Genomic DNA, 23,962 nt, shown 5'->3' on the forward strand with positions numbered 1-23,962 from the left:
TTGCTGCGTTGTTTAAGTTTATGTCCCTTGGGGAAATCCAAAAGGTAGTTTTTGAACAACTAAAATCACAAAAGAACTCATTTGATCTTGCTCATGGAGGCAGCGGTGCACCATTAACTCCCATCTGCTGTGAACTAAAATAGCTGAATTTCTTCATCATTTGTTACAAAGCAATACAAAGTTCCTATTTCAGTCGGACAAAGATAAAGTGTTGAACTAAATTGTAATAAATTAATTTAGATTTCATCATTTATGAAGTAGCTAAAAGCAGTATTTCCTAGTTGTGAACAAAAAAATGCACACTTGACATCATTTTGTATAAGGCTGAAAAAGAACCTTTATTTGAAATGATATTACATAGGTTAAATAAACCCACAATTGATTTACATTTGTTTTGACTTACTTTTGGGGCTTTCACTACATTTCTAACCTGGAGCAGGTGATAAAAGGGCATCCGTACATATAAAACAATGACAATATATTACAATACATACAACACCGTGCTTGCAAATAAATACAGGATATTGGAACGTTTGTGTGTGTATGTGTGTACTCCACCACACTATGTAAGACTATAAAACAAATATCACATAGATAAGGGGCTACACGGTGCAGAATCAATCAGTTTAAAACTTACAAGAAATTTACAACAAGATCAAAAATTAATAACAGGTCAAGATCCACGTTTTTTTTTTTGATCGCACAAGTAACCTCTAAAAATGAGGAATATTCTCCTGAGATTTGGTGATAATAAGTGGAATGTGAAGTATCTCTGCCAAGGTCCTTCACTAATACTGTGCATACAGTACATATACAGTAGCTTAACCATCTAAGCTCCATTTCTGTGTTCTCGACAACTTGGCACCATTTTCTCTCAGGTTATCCATGCGTTTTCTGTACAGCAGTGCACTGGTCTGCATTGATTCACTGGCACAGGTCACTTTACATCTTGGACTGCTTGATTTCATCCTCATCAGAGCTGGAGTCAGAGTTATTCTCATAATAGTCATCATCCCGCATCCTCTTCTTATCTGTAGGTTCCTTCTCGGCAAACTGGGCCTCTATCTTGACCGGGTCAATGTATGTGTAGAAATAGGCCATGATGGAAAAGATGACGCACACTACCACCAGCAGAGAGGCAAAGAGGATGTATTCGGCCCACTGGTGAACAAAAGCAGATGAATGTGGCACACAGTTAATTACACGATGTTCCACAGCTTAGGACAGAACCTGGAAAAATAGTTAACTCTAACCTCTTATACACAAGATACAAGGACACACAATTTTAACAGAGCACAGATTTCTCATGTTAATGAGGGCGCCTGACATTGTTAAGGCTGTTCTGTAAAGTGTAGGTGCAGACGAAGCAGAATAGATGTTTGATTGAAGACATTCAGATGCCAGTTGAGTCTCCTCACCAAGTGCTTTATCAGTTTTTATTAGGATAAGACTCTTTCAAGCGACACACTGTGGCCCTTTAAACAGAGAGCTGGTACAGGGGTGACCGGGGATCTATCAAGGGCACCAAATGTGTGGTTGAGTTTCCCATTCCCACAGAAGCTGTCCACAAATTTGGGAGTAAGGAGCACGCATTGTGGAAAATTGAGTGCAAAATAACCCAGTCATTCTGTTACTTCTTCCAGCTCAAGACGCAATGGGAGGCTGAGAAGGGCGGTCCCAAAGGTGTCCAGGGGAGGAATCATGCAGGCTGGGCTATTGTGGAGACTTGTTCTCAGCACTAACGTATGGATTTCAATACACCGTAATTAGCCTGGATTTTGGAGCACTTTACTATAATAGGAGTCAGGAGATATGTCTGTTGATGTCTTACAGAAACTGGATCAAATTAAGAGATAAACACTTTAAATTTTAATAATATTCTAAGTCCTTGAATTTAAAAATTGGTGCTATTCTGGTCAACTCTGACATTATATCACCCACCTGCTCGTCGAGTGTCAAAGCTTCAGCAATAATGAGCACAATGATGTTTCCTACAGCGACAGTTAGGAGCCATCCAGCCTGCAGCACAGCCTTCATGTTGCTCGGTGCCTGAAGGACATTCAAACAACACAACATGAGGGAAACACTCCGACACATTAACACAGTATCTCGGTGATTAGTGTTTTTCCAAGCAGCCTCTACCTGTGAGTAGGAGAACTCCAAACCAGTGACGGAGAAAACCACTTCTCCTATAGTCATGAGGAAATACTGAGGAATCTGCCAGGCCATGTGGACACTGTTGGGCGCGATGTCCATCACTTCACTGATGCTCTTTGCACACTGCAGGACACAGACAGGTGTTCAGTCAAACCGCTGCACATATTGTGGAGAAAAAAAAAGAGTTGGTTTTATGCCTTACATTTTCACCCCATGTGAACGTTGGAGGGATGATCAAGGTGTAAGAGCTGCCAAAGCCCAGTGTTTGAGAGTAGGTACAATTCCCATCTCCATTGGTATTCTTAATCAAGAAGTGAGCTCTGGAACAACAAGGGAAACCACAGATTTGGAGCAACACATATTTAAATATAAAGACCGTATCTGACATGATAGTATATCATGAAAAATCTGTCTTACGTTCCCTGTGACACGTCAACATATTCCGTCATGTTGTTAGACACAACAGTCCCACAGTCCTTGTTGCCTATTGTTATGTTCAATTCGGAACCGAAACCGTTCAGAAATCTGGGGAAAGATAATTCAGCAGTGAGTGTGGAAATGTGGAACATTTACAACAACAAGTCCCCTCCCCATTGATAGTTTGGATAAACGCGCAGTATAATTGATAAATCATTGCTTTCTTTCAGGACGGTATTTGTGTACCTGTGTCCTTATTGTACTGCTCCTGTTTGGTCACTATTGTAAACACATAGTGTATTGTTGTTTTTTTGTCGACTAGTGTCAGCCTAAATAAAGTACAGATATTAAAGAATATTAAAAGATGTGGTATAATATCATGCGTTTCTGAGGAGGTTCCGTTTGTCTTTTTGGCTTTTTCTGGGGCCACCGAGTCCATTGAAACATAGAATTAGACATAGAATAAACATAGAATAGAATTCTAAACCATCATTTTTTCAAGGCTGAATGAAGCCAGAATTGTCTATGATTTTAAAGCCAGAGAGAACATACGTGTAACTATTTTAACACATCTTTTTTCCATGTAACCATGATTTAATTTAACTTTGTTTGAAATATGAAATAATTAAAGTATTTTGTTTAATTGAATTCAAGAGTGGGTAGAAATCCCTCACTGTAAAAGCTATAATTTATAACAGCAGATATTGATTTAGATTTTTTAAAAAGCTTCGGGACCCCTGATTTAAGATTATTGGATGATATCATAGGGATCAATGACACGTTCATCTATTGTTGGCTGACATAATCTCTGCCACTTGGCTGCTTTAGATCTAATCTGAGGTCATTTATCATTTTCCACAGTAACATTAAAATGCACCGGGTTGTGTAACACTATTACACACAATCAATCTTTAGACGTTACTATCATAAAATAATAATCTCATATGCATAACAAGTAAAGTAAACAGGTCTTACACACAAAGTCCAATAAGATTAATCACAATATAACTTGCCTGATACTATTAGCTCCCTGCTCCGGCTTTGACATCAGATCCTTGAACTGCAACTGTAAAGATACATTTGATATTTTACACATATATATACAGAAATATGTTTAACACGATTACACTCCAACTAAATCACACCTGATAAATACTCTGAGTCAATGAAATGTACTGTGTACATTGTGTTTTTAGAGCAAGCTGCATCTAACTAGACCCACCGTGCCAAAAACACTTATGCTACATATAAAGTATATCTAATGACATGACATATATGAACGACAATATGAGTATGCATGAACTTGGAAACAGGGGGAATGGGCCCTTGTGCACAGGCGTTACTGTTCACATTAACAATGGCTGTGTTCATATCATGTAAGTCGGGACACGGTGAAAGTGCCCCGCCATGAAACCGGAAACTGAAAAAGCTAAATGGAATTCAGCCATCCCTAATTTGAATATTTATTGTATTATTATTATTTTCCCACTATAACCCATCAAAAGGCTGTTGTGCAAAGGGCCAGTTTCAAATAAAGGCCTCTTTCTTATCTATAAGCAAAGCATACACAACTTCTTCTCCCTGAGTTTGTGTATATACGTATATTTATACATATATATATATATATATATACATATATATATATGTATATACATATATATATACATATAAATATAAATGCAGAGCAGATATGCTTACAGTCTCAGCCCTTCCTGGCCCTTCCTGAATGATGACGATAGTGTTCCGAGTCCCGTCCTGTAAAGATATTGGATGTTCGACCATCCCCAGATTCAGAACAAATGAATCATCAAAGCTCAGGTATTCGTCATTGGCCTGTGGGAATAAAAAAAAAAAAAAAAAAGGGATCGACATGAATATATCCTCCAACTTTATGTGACTCATACGTTTTTTTTTATCTCTGGGAGAGTTAGTGTGGGTGAACTGAGTGTGAGGACCTTGAGAGGATCCAGGGTGAGCTCGTAGGGTCCTGCTTTGAAGGACAACGACCGGTTTAACATGTTGATGAACTTGGCTTGGCTCACCCTGCCTGATGGGAACTTGGGCAGCGTTTGCTGGAAGAGAGAAACGGAATTGTTGCGCATGAATTGTGCACCAGCGGTCACGTGTGTTTGAATCAAGCAGTGTGTGTGTTTTCACGTGTGTGTTATTCTCACATCGATCTGTAACTGGATCAGACCTGCGGCCACAAACGCCAGAGCAGCAAATAACATCCCCACTGTCATCCTCTTTAATGGACTGCAGTTCAAACACAGACACACACAAACATTTCTTAAACCAATGGGTCTCAAACTTTTTATGTTGAAAAAGGCTGCCTTCACCTAATTTATTATCCTCCTGGTAACTCAATGTTTTAAATCTCCTTTGTAAGGTGACCTTGAGTGTTTTGAAAGAGACCTCAAATAAAAGGATAATACAGATGAAACTAAATGAACTCACGTGAAGTTTAACTTGCACTTGGCGATCAGTGGGTAGATCACACTGTCCACAATTGGCACCAAAATCAGGATTAAGATAGGGTTGACAGTCTGGTGGGGGAAAAGCGGGTTACTAAGTCATTAAGTTTGTAAAGTTTATATTAAAAAAATGTACTATTGGGAAAATTAGGATACAAATACAGTATAATGGATGAATTCATGGATGACCCTTAAAACAGTGTTACCTGCATCTGATCTGGGTAGATGGTGAGGGCACCCTGTTGAGAAAAAGAGATGAAGTATTTAATAAAAAAAACAACACACATCCTTATTGTGGTTAGAGTTAACAAAGTGCAACTTTGTGAGATAAGCACATACAAAGTCTCCGTTCATGGTGGTCGCCTGCAGCGTCCATCTTGAACCCTGCAGAAGAAACACAGCTCTTTTTACCCGAATCTTCCAACACAAATAATCTGACAGGAATTTTTATATATCTTTTTCTTTTTTTTTTTTTTTTGACAAAGGATAGTGTACATTTGCATATTTATTTAAATAAAAAACACATAGCACAAGCAATCTGTTATCATTTAAGAGGGGAAAGAAATGTAAATGTAATTTTTTCATCTGTTTAGGGGCTCCACGTGTGTGACTGGTTCTTCTAATAGTATAATTTTACATTTACTTGAGGTTACTGAGTTCTGTTCATATTAGTTTAACCTACCTTTACCTCATGCAATGGTCCAGTCCAATTAAGGTGGGGCTAGGAGGAGTATAAGAAGCCACTTGGGCATTGTGCGAGGGGAGAGACTGTTGTACCTTGCTGTGAGGGTGTGACTTTTGAATTTCTTTGTACTTTTGTTAATTTTCCTGGGGCCTTGACTGTTTTTGGTCAATAAAACACCGCCTTTGTTTGTGCACAAACCTGTTTTCTGAGTCGTTCTTCAATCAAAACACCTGTTCAGTTATCTGCCAAAAAAATCTCAATTTACGTAGTCTTACTACCCGTAATGACACACATACGTTATGTTTTTAAGTCTTTTCTCATTTTCTTCTGTTGTTCAATACCATTTAGTTTTTCTTTATTTTTTGATTCATTTTTAAACTGTGAATGACCATGCAGAAAATGGGATTCAGGGTATCTCTGTCTCTCCCTCTCTCAAACACACACACACACACGATGTCACAGTGTATGAGGGGAGCAAATGAGTGTTTACCTGCTGGTCAAAGAGAGCCCAGAACATGGGCAGTGGGATGTAGAGGAACAGCACCTTCAGCACCATCTTCACCTGGGCAATCAGGAGTTTCTGTAACAAAACAGAGAAATGATCAGCCACTCTCATGCGATGAGAAGTGAGTGACCAGTTTGTATTAGCGCGTGAGTTTCATTAGTATTTCACTTACGTCATATTTCTCCTCGGCCCAGTCCATCCAGTGAGCTCTTTTAGGGAAACGAGAACTCCGATGCCTGAAGCGGTTCTTGATTGCATACTACGGGTAGAAGAAAAGGACATTTCCATGTCTATGAATGAAAGTGTGAACAAATGTGCCACTCCAAATCTATCATGTTTATCTGTGGGGAGCCACTTACCCCAACGCATCTGCAGAATTTCACCATGATGTTGCCCTGAGGGGCAGTCTTATTGTACATACCACTTCCAATAATGAACACAACTGCACACACACACACATATACACAGATTACATATACATAATATGTAGATAGGAATAGTTTACTTCTTGTCCAAAGAAATTATTAGGAAATAAAATTATTGTTACCATTAATAAGCATCTTACAACACACAACCTCCAGAGTGCAATACAGTTTTTTTATAAATTGCATGTTTAGTAGCTTTTAAGTAACTTACTGTAACACTGTGACATCACCTCCACTTAATGCTACCTAAACTACAGATTATTATAGCTATAGATGTATTGTATGTTTATTACACTATGTGTTTTTATCTGATGTCCCTTTATGGTGTTAAATCCTAATTTGATTGTTGTTATTGCAGTTGTTTTACTACCATTACCCTGGGTTTTTAATACATTTCCATAATATTTTGCAATTTTATTTAAGCTTTTTTTTCTCATGAATCTATTCTGCATTGATTTTTATCTAGAGAGGCTAAAAAGTGCTGTACATAAATGGTCATTATTGGCATCAGGGTTCTCTTCTAACACTGATGTTTATTGGAGTATTTTTTTAGAAGGTCTGAAGGGATTCAATAAAAATGAAGGTTCTTACTCAGAGCTACCACCATGAGAGCGGCAGGGACACCAAAGGCCAGAGAGTAGCACTTCTGCTTTGTGTAAATGCCACATTCCTGAGCTGGAAACCACATTAAAATACAAACACATTTCAACTTGAATTCCATATGAAAGTCACGATCACATTTTATGATATTCTAGGTGCTGATAGTCACCTCGGAGGATGGGGGTGATGACAGTGGACAGCAGACTGCCAGCATTGATGGACAGGTAAAAGATGGAGAAGAAGGTGCCCCTCTGCTTCTCCTATAAGACACGAAAAAAAAAGACTGATGTTTATGTTTTTGTTTTTTTCAGTTCTTATATAACATCCAATTTCACCGCCGCCATTAATATTAAACAGATAATCTTTGTCTCTGGCCTTGAACAGCGTAATAAAGTCAGTGACGCAGATGTACTTGTGGTTAATAGTTAATGAAGTGTGAGCGATACAAGAAGTGCTGACACTGATAGCTGAGCAGATTGCCATGTGTGCATGTGCGAGTAAAAAGGAGAAAGAGATTATAATTGTGCACGGTATGTGAAATGTACACACGCACACATAAACATACAATAAGGCAAGAGGCAACTGTGTGTGTGTGTGTGTTGCTGTCACTGAAAACATGACTGTCCACGGGGACACAAGGAAAAACAGATTTTAGCTTCTTATCAAAATTCTCACACAATCTACACCTGCTATCTAATCTCGCTTTTTCCAATAGGAAACGGTTCTTGTTGCTCTGTCAAAGGCTAAACACCCTGAACCAAAGTCCAATCAACAACTATCTATTATGGCACACATTCGTTGTTGATCCACAGCTGCTTCCAATACGTCACGTTCAAAAGGACTGTGGTGTTAAAACATGCTTTGTTTTGAGTTTTTTGAATGGACTCTAGTGTAGGAGAGAGCAAATATATTCTTGTGATATCATCGACTTATGCGTGTTTGATTTTGTGGCTTAACGTGAGCCGTTTTAAGTGGATAAATCTGTTTTACCCTCCATGTTTTCAGTGAGCGCAAGCCTCCAACGGTTCAAGGGTTGTTCCCGCAGGCGTTGGTGAGCTCAGTGGTTCCATTAGATTGTGTAAATGTGTTCCTGTGTGTGCTTGTGTGACATTCTGACCTGATGGTCCTGAAACTGGTCTCCACCAAAGGCAGCCACACAGGGTTTGATGCCTCCCGTTCCCAGCGCGATGAGCAGCAAACCCACCATGGACAAAGCTCTGTGGGCAGAGAAACATTTTCAGTACACGTCTGTAACTGTCAGCGTGTCAGCATAGTAAGAGAGCTCTGCTCACACATGGAAGGTCATGTTGTCAGGAACCCCATCCCTGTTGGCATCTGTGATGTCATGGATGGCGCTTACAGCCATGATGACTTGTCCAGCTGCGTACACGATGGACAGGTAAATAATAGTCCTGTGTAGGGAGGATGAGGACGAGTTAAACGTGGTTGTAAGACCCAGATAAGATACAAAAGGCTCAGAAATCCAAGGATACATTTCCTGTGAGACAGTGTTTAAGACAGACAGCTGTAAATGATTTTTGGGAGGTTTAAAGGACTCACTTGAACTTGCCGAGCCATGAGTCTGCTACAATGGCCCCCAGGATGGGTGTCAGGTAGCAGAGGGCCACAAAGGTGTGGTAGATGGTGGTCGCAAAGTCATCGTCCCAATTCAGGAAGTACTTAAAGTACAGGACCAGCACCGCTGCAGATGGCGAGGGAGCAAGAGAGAAAAGTGAGATAATGCAGTAAAAAAGGCATTTTGCATTACAAAAAAAGTTATATCTTAAAGGAAAGAATTATGAACACCTGTCACGACTTTTTTTATCCTGATTCGTTTGAGTTTTGCTCTTGTCTTGCATTTGCTGGATTCCTATTTTGTGTTCGTCTGTGTTGCGTGAGATAAACCTGTTTCTTGTTTTAAGGGTAAACAGTCTGCACTTAAATATCACTTTACCCGTCTTGATGAACACACAAAGTTGCTTTACATTACAGTTTTTTGCCATTTTCACTTTTTCCTCACACATTCATTCAGCACATTGTGCAGTGCTGGTTTTTTTTATACACATTTTTATTATGTAATTGAATCTTTACTGAAGCGATGCATGACCAATTTAGTGTGTTTCTACTAATTTCAGTAGGAAGTATAAATGATATTTATTTTCCTCGCAGTAACCGTGACATTTACTAGCAACCCTTTAATCATTAACTCTGCGGAGGCTTGGGAACCGCTGTATTACACTAACTGTAGAAGCTTCAATCAGTATCTTCCACATCGGTTACTGATCCTACATTTTGCTCAAGCTGATGATTGATGATTTGATGTTTGCAAATTACTTGTGTACGACTTGAGTGACGTCAAAGGAAAAAAGAAAAATTGCCAACTCACCGCGCATGCCATAGTAGGAGAAGCGCTCACAGAACTCATTGACCACGATGAAAAAGATGCTTATTGGGTAGCCACAGACAGTCGCCTATGAGAGGAGAAAAGGTTATTATTTTATTTACAGTGACACACCAAGTGTTCATGTTTTTAATTTTTCATTCCTGTCTTGTTAAAAAAATAAAAAAACAAGAATAAAGACACTAGTCTTACACTTTTGGGCCTCGTCTGCTTCTCATTATAGCCTGCAGAAAAACAAAACACACACATTTAATACATGATTTGTTGTTGTTTTTTGTCTAATGTTATTATCTCTAATGCAATAAACACTGAGTACACTCGTTAGATATATGTTCTTACGAGGATATAACTGTGAAAAGAGGAAGAATAAAGTGTAATGTGTGACAGAAACAAAGAATATTCCTGTAAAAGTGGCAGGGAAACAACTTCCATGAGTTTCTGAGAGTGTCCCAGTCACATGGTTCCCCTCCAGACAGAGACTCACCTGCCATATTTGCAGTGTGTGCCTTCAGGTCTCCCCTCAATCAGTGTCCTTCAACAAAAAGACAAAGAAACGTGTGAGCCCACTCCACACCAGTGACACTATTACTAGACCGATGCGAGGCCAGCTTCTTATATAACCTTCCATCATACCTCCTGTGACGTCTACTCACACTTGCACTTGAATCAGCAGCCGGCACCACCCAGCATGCAGGTCACCATGATTCCAACCAGCCAGTGCAAGCACACTCTGTGTGTGTGTGTGTGTGTGTCGAGTAATTACTTTTTACAACTCTGAGACCTCAGGGAACAATGATAAACAAGGTTGGTCAGGTGAGCTGACAAAGGTGGACATGATCAATGTGTTTTTTTCCTTTTTGCTATAGTTCTTTACTACACAGTACGTGTTTGATTGAATTATAGTAAAGGTATGTGTAGAATGGGGTAAAATAATATGCTATTTTGGGGGTAGAAATATGTCTGAGTGAACAAGAACTAACCATTTAAGATACAAAACATGGGAAGTGTCAAGTTTGAGTAAGCACATGTTGAATTAAACCAAATAAACACACACACACACACACACACAAACACATTACGCATTATACACTTGCAGGACTCACCATAAACACAGGATGCTTTGCATTCCCAAACTGCGGAAATTATGACACATTTGGGGTGTTTGTCCACTTTGCCAGGCCACAACAAGTTGTGTGTGTGTATTTGTGTGTGTGTGTCAGTGATATGAAGTGGGATTAGTTGGTCTTTTTACATGACAGCAGGCAGCAGTGGGGATTTCACAGGGGTCAGCATCCTGATTTTACTGGTGTCGCTCTGCTTTCTCTTTGGCGAGGCGGTACTTACAACACAGAACATTCAGCATTCAATCAGACACAACCCGTTTAACTCTTTTAAATCCAATTTAAATCGTCGAGGTTCACATTAGACAATCTAAAACACATTCAAACATCCTAATGTTGTGCGAAACGGAATACAACTGTTGTAGTATTTTCATGCATGACTTCTACCAAAGTCATTTTCTGGTGAGGTACTTTTACCTGTACTTAAGTGTGGTGCTCCTGTGCTTAACTGATTAAAATTGCTTAAGTCTGGAATAATAATAGGTTATAAGTGTGTTATGAAGTCACTCATCTGCTGAAAGATTTGAACTTACAGACAAACAACATCAGATATTTAACTCTTACCCAAATTTGGCACATAATTCAACATGATTCTGCTCTTCTATTCTGAAATTAAATGTCTTACCTGTTGCCTTTATGCTACCAGGAAATCATGGGCTTCTGGTGCCTTATATGTGAAGACACACATGTAGTAGCAGTGTGAGCACCTCATTATTATAACCTGCAGGATTATGGAGCTGATCAAATAAAGACAAAAGCCAGTTTGGGTTGTTTTGCTAAATTAGTAAGCAATGTCAGGTTACTTTACATTAAATGTTTCCTTTCCTCAAGGCAAAGTCCTTTCACTTTATAGTGCTCCAGTTCAAATTTCAACTCTTAATGTGTCAATTTAAGTGTGTAGAGTTGCAATTTATTATTTTATTTATTAATCTATTTATTGTTTTGCTCTACAAATGTTCATGCCACAGGGTGTCATATCTAATCACAACTGTAAACGTTATAGCTGTCATGCATAGCTTTTAAACCAATAGTTGTGACATTGAAACCACAGTTTACACAATGATGATTCAGCATTCTCAGGCTCTGCTGCTGCATACGGACACATTCTTGCCAGTCAGGTCTGATTGGTTGACAGCCTGCAGTCGTATGAACCAACATAGAGGGAGAATAATGACCAATAATCCCGAATAATGTACACTTGATCAGAAAAACCCCAGCGAGTTACTAGGAGTCTGAATAAAAGGCAAAAAAGTGGACAATCAACAGCATAAAGTCTTTTTCCTTAAATAATATAACAGGAGAATGAAAGTATTTCACAGGGAACATATCACAGTGAGACATGTAAGAATTTATTTCTTTAAGTCTTTAACATATTTACAGTACATGAGCAAAAAAGTAAAAATTGTTGTTTTTTTTTATCTCACAGATAATAAAAGGCATCTTAATGACAGACAAAGAAACACATGGGTCGATTATAAATTGCCACACTCTTATCTTGCATTGTTTTTTTCTAATGTCTTTGGCAAGAGTGTTTTCTCTGTGCAGTCGGTATAGCCTCTGTAACAATAGAAAATATTGCACATACTTCTTTTTCTTTGCAGAAAATCGGTTAAAACATTGTGGTCCACTTGGCTTCAGACAGTTTTTATACTGTACATGTCTAAAATAGAGGGAATGATTCTTTTTAAATGCTCCGAGAGAGAGAAAAGAGAAAAGTGCATCTGCCATAACAGGGATGGGGAAGATAAATGAAGTACAAATGTAAAAATACTGAGCACGAGTTGAAGAATGTATGTGTGGCTACAGCAGTGGCATTTCTTTCATTTCCAATATAAAAAATGATGTGTTTCTTTCACAAACACTGCCCTAAAAAGATAAGGTTCAAATTGCAGATGAAGCTCCTTGTGTTGGTTTCAACCTATGGACGTCATTCTTTGGGTGGGTTTACGATGTGTTTTGTGATAACATGATGTTGTCAGTCACAGTGGTGGATGCACATATGCCAAGGCAGCGCACGTGCTTACACGTTGGATGAAAGATTTGAGCCAGATTTATGACTCAAATCTGGCTCCATAGTCTCCATAGGAAACAAGAACGATGGACGAATGACAATTATCTTCTACGTCATGAAATGCAGGAGATATCACACCAGGAACTGAGGTTTATTTTTGTCCTAACTGATTCCCCCCCTGACTGGCAGAAGTGAAGAAGGCATGTGAGAGCGGTGGGAAGCGTTCCCTGTCAGAGTACGGTGGTCGAGCCGTGTGGGTTGGCACTGGTTGGCGTGCCACTGATGGCATTGAAGATGCCCATAGAGTCAGACAGAGCACTCCGTGTACCATCTTCCACCGGGTTTATCTGGAAAGAAGGACTGATTGTTGATTGCGTTTGTTATCGGCTTCTAGGTGACGGCACAAACAACTAAATGAATGATGTCAGGCATTACTTGTGTACAGGAGGATACAAAACACCCCACACTGTAAACCAGTCCATTCACCTCCATACAGTATCTTATCTCTGTTCCGAAGAAAGAGCAGTAACAACTTTAAATGAAGAAAACGGCATTACCATCCAATCTGCTCAGGCCCGCAGAAAGAGAGCAAGAGAAAAGAGACACGGTTAGTAAATGAGCAGAAAACTGCAGCAGTTGTAAAGCCACAAAGAATGATGTCACACATGGATTAAGTGTTAGTTCAGGGTCTAAATAGAAGAGCAGTAGACGGCGCACGTACCTGCTCATGCATGATGTTGGACAGCTCCCTGGCGAGGTCCCTGTAGTTGGCCTTCATCTCGTCCTGATACTCCTGCTGGTCCTCTTTAATCAGCCGCTCATTCACTCCCAGCGCCTGACCACAGGCGTCCACAAAGTGCCTGAGGACAGACGCACGAGCATTTTAGAGCCACTGTAAAAACTCCGGAGAAGCAACACGCAGAGTGAAGAGTAAAGCTGTGTGATTTTTATATGTAAATCATACAAATCACATGATGTTTATTATTATTTCTTGTGTTTGAGTATGTCACCCATGTCTGTCGCCTGACATTTTTTTAATTTGTTTTCCGATGTCTTGTTGGGCTGAATGTTGCGTATTAGATATGCATTTAAGGTCAAATCCAAAGTTCATATGTTTACAGTTTCCCACAGAAAGTCCAGAAAAATCAAATCTCTTCTTCAAAGTTCCTCTTACGTGTAAACACTTGAGACATCTGAACACAGAATCGGCATATTTCAATGTGGTATGGTGTAAATACTTTATTATTTGAAGTTTTCGAATGATTCATTCATGCTCATAAGGCAACCATGTTGATTTAGAGATAAAATGCAGATCTAAATCAATCAACTGACTGCTCAAAGAGTAGGTACAATTTTAATTACTTGTGATTTTCAAAAATGCAAGGAGAGAAGAACAGTTGCTGTTTTACATATTGGAAAAAGATTTTTGAAATCAACCAGTACCTGAACACCTCTTTGAGTTGTTTGACCTTGTTGTCAGGATATTTCTTGGCACTGGTGTTGTCCAAAAAAGCTCTGGCATAAGCAAGAGGACCAGCATTTACCTGGAAGATAATGATTGCAAATGACTCAAAATGATTCAGCCCGATATAACAGTTACGACTTGGTCTCAGTTATGAACGCTCCCGTCTACGACACTGACCTGCACACTGATGCTGCCTTGCAGTTTGAGCTGCAGCCGGATCATGTCCACCTCTGAGGCGGAGCACAGCAGTCGCAGCTCAGCCACCTTGGAGCTCATCTCGTCGATGGCCACCTCAATGGGGCTCAGGTCCGTCTGGTGTTGGTACATGACCGCTATGCGCTTCTTAACATAAGGGAAACAGTGTGTGGCTGGTTGGAAAAGGGATTGGGGGAGGAAAAAAAAAAAGTGTGATTTCAAGGGTCAATTCAGGTGATCTCCTGGAAATACATCTGACATACACATAATTAGGGATGGGAATTGGAATTGGTCAGTATACTGGTCAAAATCACTGGATCAGATATCAGGACAGAACAATATTTCTGTCCCGTGTAACAATATTTGTTACACAGTTGGAGAATTATGGCTTTGAAATGACTCGGAACAAATGTGTTGTCAACAGCTTCATAGTTCACAAATGATCCAAAATGACTGTGTCCGACTCATATCCGTATCGGTAGATACTCGACTTTGTGATATTAGTATCAGACACAAATAAGTGGTATCGTCCGATCCCTACAAATACTTTCTAAAGTTTCCTGTTGGTTCTGCATGGCAACGTTCATAACCATAATATGTACCTCTGTGCATATAAACAAACATTTACTGAGCGACCGGGTGACCATTATCAGTATGCATGTTTATTAACATGGCCAGATAATGTCTGAACTTTGGAATAAAGCAGACAGCACAGTCGTAAACCTCTCTAGGGTGAGAGACACTGAGGTTAACAACAGATGGCAAACCAGGAAGATTCTCATTATCATGCTTCCGGTCACTGTTATTGGGATAACATGACGACATTCACATGAAAGCCACGTTGTGTATCTATAACCTACTGGTGAGAATGGTCCGCCTTTTACACTGCTCCTCCACTCCTCCCTGCTTCTTGCCCGACACCGTAAATGGTGTCTCAAACACAAATCTCCGGATGTTGTGGCTTTTCTCAAAGTCTGTCTTCCTGTCCTCCAGGTCCTTGTCGTCCAGGTGGGGCGTGACGTGGGTCACCTGGATGTAGGCGTACTTGGAGTCCAAATCCTTCGGGTTCACCTGAGGGTGGAAAAAAAGGCAGAAGAAGATAAATGTGAAGAAGTGAGATATTATGATCAGTCAGAAGGACATTACCCTGGCATCAATACTGGAAGTGGAAGGAAAGGGCTAGCTAAACACCCATAGTTCCATTCATATAAGTTAATCATTTCTTTAATCATGTTTCTACAGCAGCTTGTAACGGACAAACCAGCAAGAGCATTTCATATTTATTGTTAAACTCAGAACTCAGTGTCATAAATCATGTGTCCCAAGTGCCATGAGCGACCTTAATGGACCATAAGTTACAAAGTTACAGCCATATAAACACACACATTACTGGGATCCCACCTTGCTAGAATCCTGAATGATCTTCACATTCTCCTGGCCAAACTTGTCAGAGTAGAGCTTCAGGAGTCTCTGGGAAATCTCAGACAGTGGGGTGAACTTTGGCTCCTTGTAGATGTATTCCTTTCCATCCTCATCCTCAAAGAAACCCTGCAGAGGAGAGAGTGGTGGCAGCGAGATTACACACTTTTACTTTACAGATATTTTCCTCTGAAGTTGTAGATTCATAAAAGCACTGAAGCCAGAGTCACTGCAACGTGCTATTTCATAACATTTATGATTCATTAAATTGATAAAGAAAAAAAATAAGGTGATAAGAGAAGGGACAACTCTACTCTAATTCTACCTGGCGAGCCAAAGACAAATCTCCACTTAGGGGTGAACAAACCTACCTATCTACTTAAAATGTAGGAAATTATACATGAACTTGCAAATATTACTGTATAAAAAACTATACACCGTATAAAAAAGGGTTTAAACAAGCAAATGAATCTGTTCAGTCATGTATGTCAGATGTAAAACTACACAGATGGTTGTGTGGGTAGAAACAGGCCTCATCACTGAAGAGGGGGCGGAGTCCCAAAGGTAAAATGGCTGACCAGTGTTAAGGTTAATGGGAAGGTCATATCAGTGACATTACATCTACAACTACAGTCATTTACCTAAAATCTAATTGCCTTTTCTTTTAGATTTTAGATTTTGATTAAGATGCACATTGAAAAAGACACAGTTAATTTGCTACACACTTACCGCAGCCTTGGTGGGACAGGGGGGAAAAAGAGAAAGCTCTGTTAAAAGGAGACTTTTAGTCGGGGGTGGAGTCACATTCAAAGGTTTAGTGTGCATGCATGCAAAATAAATATTATGTTTTGGATTGATTTCTGCATTCATATTAGTGAAAAACTTGCTTTTTAAAACGTTCTCAACTCTAACCTGTCCAAAGAAGGCCACTCTGAAGTATGTGCCCAGCAGCCTCTTGCCTGTGTGCATCACTTCCATCACTTTAGTGTAGGCACGGTGGAGCGTGTCGTACAGGTGTGTCAGTTTCTGTTCCACAAAAGAAATATATGTCAACACTCATCAACAGATTTCTTTAAATAAAAGTCATAATAATAATCAAGAAGACATAGTTTTGCTTTGTTTTCTTATTGTGTACAAACACAGAAAAGCAAATCTATACAGATGGCTAGAAACAGTGCTTAAGGTGCAGAATACCTCAAAGTCTCTTCTCTGCTCATAGATGGGGATGATGAGCCTGTAAACATCAGCAATGAGCTCGTAACGCTCGGCCTTCCAGAGGCCATCAGCACACTCCTCCAGCAGCTCCATCAGCACCTCCTGAACAAACAGAGAAGGTCATCTTCAATAAATGTCCCCCTCCTGCGTGCAGCCTCATATTAGGACATTTAACAGTCACATTCATATTTGTCTTGGGGGGTTAAAGTGAATACAAATTGAGCAGAGCGTCCGAGCGAAGGCAGCAGACATGGGAGGAAATGGCTGTATCATCCTTTATTTTTTATTGGCGGATGCTATTGGAGAAGCTTTTCTCGTAAAGAGAAAAGACTCTCGGAGCAGATGGACGACGGTAAAAGCTATTTTCATTGCCTACAGGTGTGTTGACCAAATCATAAAATCTCACACATTCCCGACACATTTCTTTCAATTATGGCGGGATATGAGTTCATATGAAGACACAGACCCAGTCCAACTGTCAACCCACTCACACTGAGTGAAGTCTTTGGATTGTCCCACTGTGGAAATGTTGTGTGGGTGTGGGCGCTCTTGCAGCCATTTTGAGGACTTTATGGCCACTTTCTGTAAGTTAGCATCTTAGCAGTCTTTGCCAAAGGAAATTACCCACAGTTCATAGCACGTGGGTAACAAACAAACAAGACGCAAGATATTGAGAGAAGAGATTCAACTTGATGAAAGTAGATTGATGAGAGAAAGTGTGTTTAAGTTCATTAATCGACATTTTGCCTGAACGAGTAATAAACTCCTTTGTAAATAACTTATGTATTCCTTAAAGCTGTAGTGTGTAACTTTTAGATGACAGATGTCTGTTACATTCAAACCACTGTCAAATGAGTTCACAGAATGCTGATTAAGACTATCAGCTCCACACGATTCTCTCTTAGTATAGCAGTGTTTAGATCCTGTGTTGCCTGGCCACATTCCCACACTGCATGCACACAGTTCATTTTACATCATGACAGATGAAGGCAGCAGCAACATTGCACTAGTAAAGAGGGATGACTGGTTAGAGTTTGACAAAAAAATACAAAAAAAGGCATTTTACTGCTCTAAATACCCCCAGTCCTTCAGCAGTTTGAGGGGTTAAATGTATATTTCCCCACCTGGCCCCGCACTGCTGCTGCCTCAATCAGATGAGAAAGTTTTGCTCGACAGAGCCTGTTTTTAGAGCACAGCATACAAATAATCTTACATGGTTTCTGTTCACAAGAACCAAACAGATGCTGAGTAATAACAGCAACAACAACAAAAAACACTACAAGTAAAACTGCAGGACATGTAAAGTTAACAAAATAAAACCAAATCAAGTCACATTTTTTAATGTCATACATTTAAACAGATGTCTGTTATATGGTTCATCAAGTAGTGTCCCATTCTTCTACATAATACTGTAAATTTGAGCACTTCCAGCCACTTTGATGCCGACTATAGCAAAGAGCATGAGGGTTCAGGGCTTAAAAGTTCAGGGTGGACATTTGGACTGGGCCCTGGTCTAAGGCAACAAGCCTCTCCCCTTCTGAAGTGTCCATGAGCAAAAACACTGGATGTTGAACCCCTTGACTCCGAGTCTCCCAGCACCGCACCCTGTGTCAAAGTCTGCTCCATTTTTATATCATGCACTAAAAGCAATTGATACTTCACAGAGATAAGCGCTCTCCTAAGGGGGCATTATGTGACACGTGATGCTCGGTCAACAAAGAGATACTGGCAGATGCTCAAAACACCACAGTGTCCCGCACATGGCACGAGAAAGAATGTTCCAACAGAAAAGTCTTCTGACCTCATTGAAGTGAACGTCCTGCATCCCCACATCCTCCATCATGGCCGCCTCCTCATCAATGTTCGGCGTGATGACGCGGAAAGCAGAGCATCCCTGTCTGAACATACCTGATGTAGAACGGAGAGTTAGGAGTTAGGCATTTTTGTTTAATTATTTCAGAAAAATCTGACAGAATAAAAAGCTTTAAGCTTTAAAAGCAGGGTCCTTTGATTATAAATTATGTTGGCAGCATTTTTTGTTCTAGAGTAATTGATGTTATCTAGGTGATAGGGTACATTTACATTATATGTATATATAAACATTGTCAAAAGAAAATACACTATTTTAAGATTATAAAATTATTTAATATTCTAAAACATCATTTACAATATCCGTCTACAGCAATCAATCTTAATTCTTAACAGTAACTCCTTGTATGACCTTCGTAAAGTGGGGTTGTAAAATTGTTGGAAGGGAGTTCAAGCATAAACAAGCTTCCCTTTGACATGACGCACACACACACACACACACACACACATGCCTGACTCACCTTTTCTCCACAGGTACTCAGCCACCAGAGCAGCAACATGCACGTAACACATGGCAGCCTGAAGGTGACATTTTTTAAATCCATTAAAAAAAAAAAAGGACATGATATCTTAGATTTCATCCATATCCTACTACAACTGAACTAAAAAAAAGTTATAAAATATTTTAAAAAGACCTCTGAAAGGTCTCCATTCTTGTTGTGGATGCGTGCCATGCTGTCCAGCCAGGTCTTTCGGAGCTCGGGCGTGCTGGTGTAGGACTTGGCCAGGCTGTACTGGAGATCCACCAGCATCTCTGGGTCATTCTCGTGCTCCTTCATCTGCTCTGTGGCCATCAGCACTGTCCTGATGCGCTTCGTCAGGTCTTTCACATCTGACGGAAAGGCAGTGTGCTAAAAAAAAAGGAACAAGTCAGTCAGTTTTTTTTTCTGCGTACTGCCATTCACCCATTCGCTGACACATTCATAATCTATGAATCTCAAAAAGGAGATTTTTATTTTGATACACTACCTGAAAACATACAGGATGATCATTTGAGTTACTATCCCCACATTGATAGTAATAATATAATATGAATATAATATCAATATTTATTTCTGGGGAGGTAAATTCTTCAGACATTCTGCCAGCTCTCATGTTCTTCTCATGGCTCCTCCAAATCATATGTAAATGGCAAAACTGTGGACAGTGTCTGGGACCATTTGCCTGGACATTATCAGGAGGCAGCATTCTCCCATCCTCCTCTCACCTTGACGTTTTTGTCACTGTTGGCGCAGTTATTGATGATAGAGAGAGACTGCTGGAAACGAGTTCCCCCGATGCCGATGACGTCTGCAATCAGCTGACTGACGGCTATTACCACCTGCGCGGCGTGTGAGGGAGAACACACACATCAGGACTGAGACACACACACACACGAGAACGTACACTGCACATACTGAGGGAAAAGAATTGCTCTAAAGACATGTACCTGCAGGTGTGTTCGCACAAAGGATTTGCGTCCCGTGTAGTCAAAGTTACTTTTCATGAGGAAATAGAGAAGATGCGCTGCATCGCTGCGGATGGAGCTCAGCTTGGAGTTGCAGCCCTTTAGGATTTCATAGCACAGGGAGGCACACATGTCGGCCCGGCCATCAAAGAATGTGCAGGGGAACTGGAGGAGAGAGTGTGGAGAAAGAAATGATCGAAATTTGCCAGAAAAAGTGCAACACAGTTAAAAGGTTTAAAATGTAAAATCCAATATGATCCAGAAACAATACATATGATGTAGGTACTTCACTAAGTAGGGGCTTATTGGGCTTAAAGGGGAATTCCAGTAATTGGTCCATTAGATCAACACAACGGGCGGCAGTGGCTGCAGGGCTATTCTGAATTATATGGATAAAAAAGTGCTTGTTTTCGCCAATAAATGGCTCGGATTGTTATTGTAAGAGTCTGACATCACCGAGGGCAGTGTGATTTGGTTACAAGACTGGCGGTCACACTGCGCCGCTGTGTTGTCAAAACAACATAGTGCCCAGGCAATCAAGTGTAATTTTGTCTGAGAAATAAATAAAAAAAAATAAAAAAAAATGTTTTTAAACTGGTAATGGCAGTACTTGTACGTGCATTAATGTGTTATTAAAAGCCAGGTATTGGATTGATATTGGAAGAAACTCAAGGTTGTGAATCTGGTATTGGACACAAAACAGGATGGCGGAATAAACAAGGCCCTTGCCAAAAGTACATAAAATGGTTCACCTTGTAGATGAAGGTCCTGAGTGAGGTGAAGACCTGTTTGAGAGCGACCTCAGACTGAGGGATCTGCAGGAAGCACAAGTGCACCTGGAAGACCTTCTTCATGAGGGGGTTGTGACCCAAGTCTGAGGTCAACTGGGTCTGTGGGGACGGGACGGGACGTGTGGGCCAACAAACAAGAGAGTGATGAAGACGCTAGATTTTGACATGAAGGAAATCCTTTTAGGAACAGACAGTTTTAGCTAATACCTTGAATCCCATGATGAAGATGCTGAGTGTGTCCAGCACCGTGAGACACACCTCTGTGGACACGTTGGCCTCCAGCAGGCACTGGTTGCTCACATCTGCTTCCGTGTGAGAATACACTGCACAGAAAGCACAGTGTTAGACTCTTCAAGATATTTCCAGATCTTAGAGATAAGGCATATTGCCCGCTAATCTTAGAGATATATTACTTTATTGGAGGAATAAACATGACACCTGCAGAAACACACAGCACTTACCCTAACTGGTTTGATTGCTTGTATAAGTATAGTTTTAAAAGTCATTATTGTATTTAAACAGCTTTTTTTATGGGAGGGAATGGATTATGTGATTTATAATGCAATTATTACCAGCAAATGATCCCATTAAGACACATGTGCTTGCTGTAGAGGCACAGTAATTCCTTCATTTATATCATTTAAACCTTTATTTTACTTAGTTTACTTACATTCTTATTTTTTGACTAAAATGTAGAAAGTGGACATCCTAGTTTTGCAGGATTGCTTAAAAAAAGGCAATATTAACCCTTTATCCAATTATTACATCGCTGCACCATGGCGCATGTATCAAAAGGATTTGCCTTGTAAAAATAATCATGGGTGTGTTTTAGATCAGAGTGCAATTACCCTTTCCCTTTTAAAGTCAGGCGTACTTGAACCGTGATGCCTTCATGAACTAAGGTCATAAGGGTGAACTTGCATTGTAGAGACACTCAAAATGAAACAAAGTAAGAGGGGTTTCACTTTACACATGAGCAGATCGTCTGTGTGTGTAACTAAAAGTGTACACGCGCACTCACTTGATAACCTAACAACTATTTATGCTCCGGAGATCATTCAGCGTGACCCTCGTTATCTCCTTCAAGGAGGTTACTGGATGTTTGATTGTGCGCAATTCAAAATGTAAAGGACACGTTTTGGACGAGATTTTCCCCTGATGTAAATTATGGCCCAAAGGAGAAATTATTAGATTTTGATAGTGATAAAGATTCAGGATTTAAAAAAAAAAAAAAAAAGATGTTAAGGATAGAGGAGTGTATGGACAGTATGGGAAGCAGAGTGCTTTCTCTAGTTTATAATTATTTCACTGTACGCAGAAGTAAAAAAAATAAGACAACCTGCAAAGAGTTCTTTAAAACATTACAATTAAACAAAGTACGGCAAAACGTTTCTCAAAAATCCAAAGGATGGAAGCACTTTACCATGCCATAAACCCGTGTTATATATGCCATATACAGTACATCCAATAAAAATATGTGTAGGGGGGCGTGACTGGCTGCAGCTGTGGCAGCAGACGAAGCACACCTGGTTCCTAGTCCTCATCAGCCTCCATATAAAAGCCTTCACATCAACACTCTACCAGATAATTCTGTCCTCTAAGTCAGTACAGTGCCACAGCTCTGATGCACTCTGATGTGCCAGTCCTCTGTGGATACTTTTTGTAATTATTTTTCCCTGGCAGTGGCTGCCATGTCACGCCTTTGGCTTTTTTGTGTTCTTCGTGTCCTGCCACCTCTGCTGGACTTTAATTCTTTGCACAATAAACACCAGTGACTCCACTGATTTTGGTGGTTGTGTCTGAACTCTGGGACTATGAGACCCGCACAAGAAATCTAATTGTCAAATGTCAGAGAACTTGAATTTGAATGTATAGATAAGTTAATGTGTTCTGCAGTTTGTTTGTTTGTTTGTTTGTTTTATGTGGGTAGGTACATTAATAACATGCCCTTAAACTAACAGTGACTTCGGACCAGGTTTTTGTTTGGCATCTTGTCTAATCTGACCTCAATTGTTGTACATATTAAAAAAAACTACATTGGTCTGAAACTGGCAAAACATATGAACTATAGGGTCACCTTTGCATTTTTCTGTAGCAGAAACTGAGTGTAAGTATTAAAAAATAAGTCAGCGTTAATACCCTGATCACTTGAAGTTACGATTTCAAAATCAGAAGAAAAGAGCTGGTCTATATGATGGGAGATTATAAGAAGTGGGTTTTTTTTCAAAGATTTATGGATTACGCTATCAATAGTGCTCCAGTAATTGATGTCACATAATCCCAATACTCGGAACAAAAAAAAACTCTGCCATTTTCATAGGTAGCCACACTCCTCCAATCCAGAGACATACTGTATATAACTGTCAGCATAAAGTTTATCAGAGTGTAAGATGTCAGGATATTAAATCAGTTCTTTTGACATGCCTATGTTTAATATTGAAATATAAACAAAGTTGAGTTAAGGCAGGGTGGGCTCACTGTTGTTGAAGGTGTGAGCGTTCTCCAGCGCCCCCAGCTGCTGCAGGCGAGCGTGCAGGATCCCTGCCCTATTACGAGACACAGGTAGAGTCAGAGACTTCCTGTCGGGAGCTACAGGCCCCGTCCCTTCCTGGCTCCTGTTGGGGAGGGGCAAAAAAAACAACACAATTTGTGGTAAATCTGGATGTAAGTCAGGAGACGGGCGTGTAAAGACATACAGTAGATTAATAAACGGGGAACAATAGATAAAGAACTTAAAACTAGCCCGAAGAGCAGAGAAAGAGTGA

The 23,962-nt window shown here is 40.1% G+C and overlaps 2 protein-coding genes across 5 annotated transcripts in view; both read right to left on the minus strand.

The window, feature by feature from the left end:
- Nucleotides 1-206: 206 nt before the first annotated feature.
- Nucleotides 207-10,305, minus strand: slc15a1b (solute carrier family 15 member 1b). Its single transcript, XM_058654628.1, has 23 exons — nt 10,149-10,305; nt 9,857-9,888; nt 9,650-9,734; nt 8,824-8,965; nt 8,556-8,675; nt 8,381-8,480; nt 7,433-7,523; nt 7,255-7,338; nt 6,598-6,680; nt 6,411-6,497; nt 6,224-6,313; nt 5,388-5,432; nt 5,255-5,287; nt 5,032-5,120; nt 4,749-4,830; nt 4,530-4,646; nt 4,273-4,407; nt 3,588-3,640; nt 2,575-2,682; nt 2,360-2,477; nt 2,143-2,280; nt 1,942-2,049; nt 207-1,161 (listed from the first exon to the last, which is right to left on the minus strand). The coding sequence occupies exons 1-23, from the start codon at nt 10,153-10,155 to the stop codon at nt 943-945; spliced, it is 2,166 nt and encodes a 721-aa protein (XP_058510611.1). The 5' UTR covers nt 10,156-10,305; the 3' UTR covers nt 207-942.
- Nucleotides 10,306-12,112: 1,807 nt separating this feature from the next.
- dock9b (dedicator of cytokinesis 9b) overlaps nt 12,113-23,962 on the minus strand; it is a 39,930-nt gene continuing 28,080 nt past the window's right edge. For 2 of the 4 annotated variants that reach the window (XM_058654531.1, XM_058654556.1), the window contains exons 37-52: nt 23,676-23,812; nt 21,405-21,520; nt 21,159-21,296; nt 20,389-20,571; nt 20,167-20,280; nt 19,595-19,810; nt 19,421-19,478; nt 18,892-18,998; nt 17,070-17,192; nt 16,788-16,901; nt 15,858-16,004; nt 15,317-15,527; nt 14,439-14,629; nt 14,240-14,340; nt 13,518-13,656; nt 12,113-13,143 (exon numbers count right to left, since the gene is read on the minus strand). In XM_058654531.1, coding sequence (XP_058510514.1) covers nt 13,027-13,143; nt 13,518-13,656; nt 14,240-14,340; nt 14,439-14,629; nt 15,317-15,527; nt 15,858-16,004; nt 16,788-16,901; nt 17,070-17,192; nt 18,892-18,998; nt 19,421-19,478; nt 19,595-19,810; nt 20,167-20,280; nt 20,389-20,571; nt 21,159-21,296; nt 21,405-21,520; nt 23,676-23,812 — 2,212 coding nt within the window. In that variant the 3' untranslated portion in view covers nt 12,113-13,026. The other 2 variants (XM_058654539.1, XM_058654548.1) reach the window with 2 other exon arrangements.

The sequence above is a fragment of the Solea solea genome, chromosome 2 (genome assembly GCF_958295425.1).
Source record: "Solea solea chromosome 2, fSolSol10.1, whole genome shotgun sequence".
NCBI classification, from domain to species: Eukaryota; Metazoa; Chordata; class Actinopteri; order Pleuronectiformes; family Soleidae; genus Solea; species Solea solea.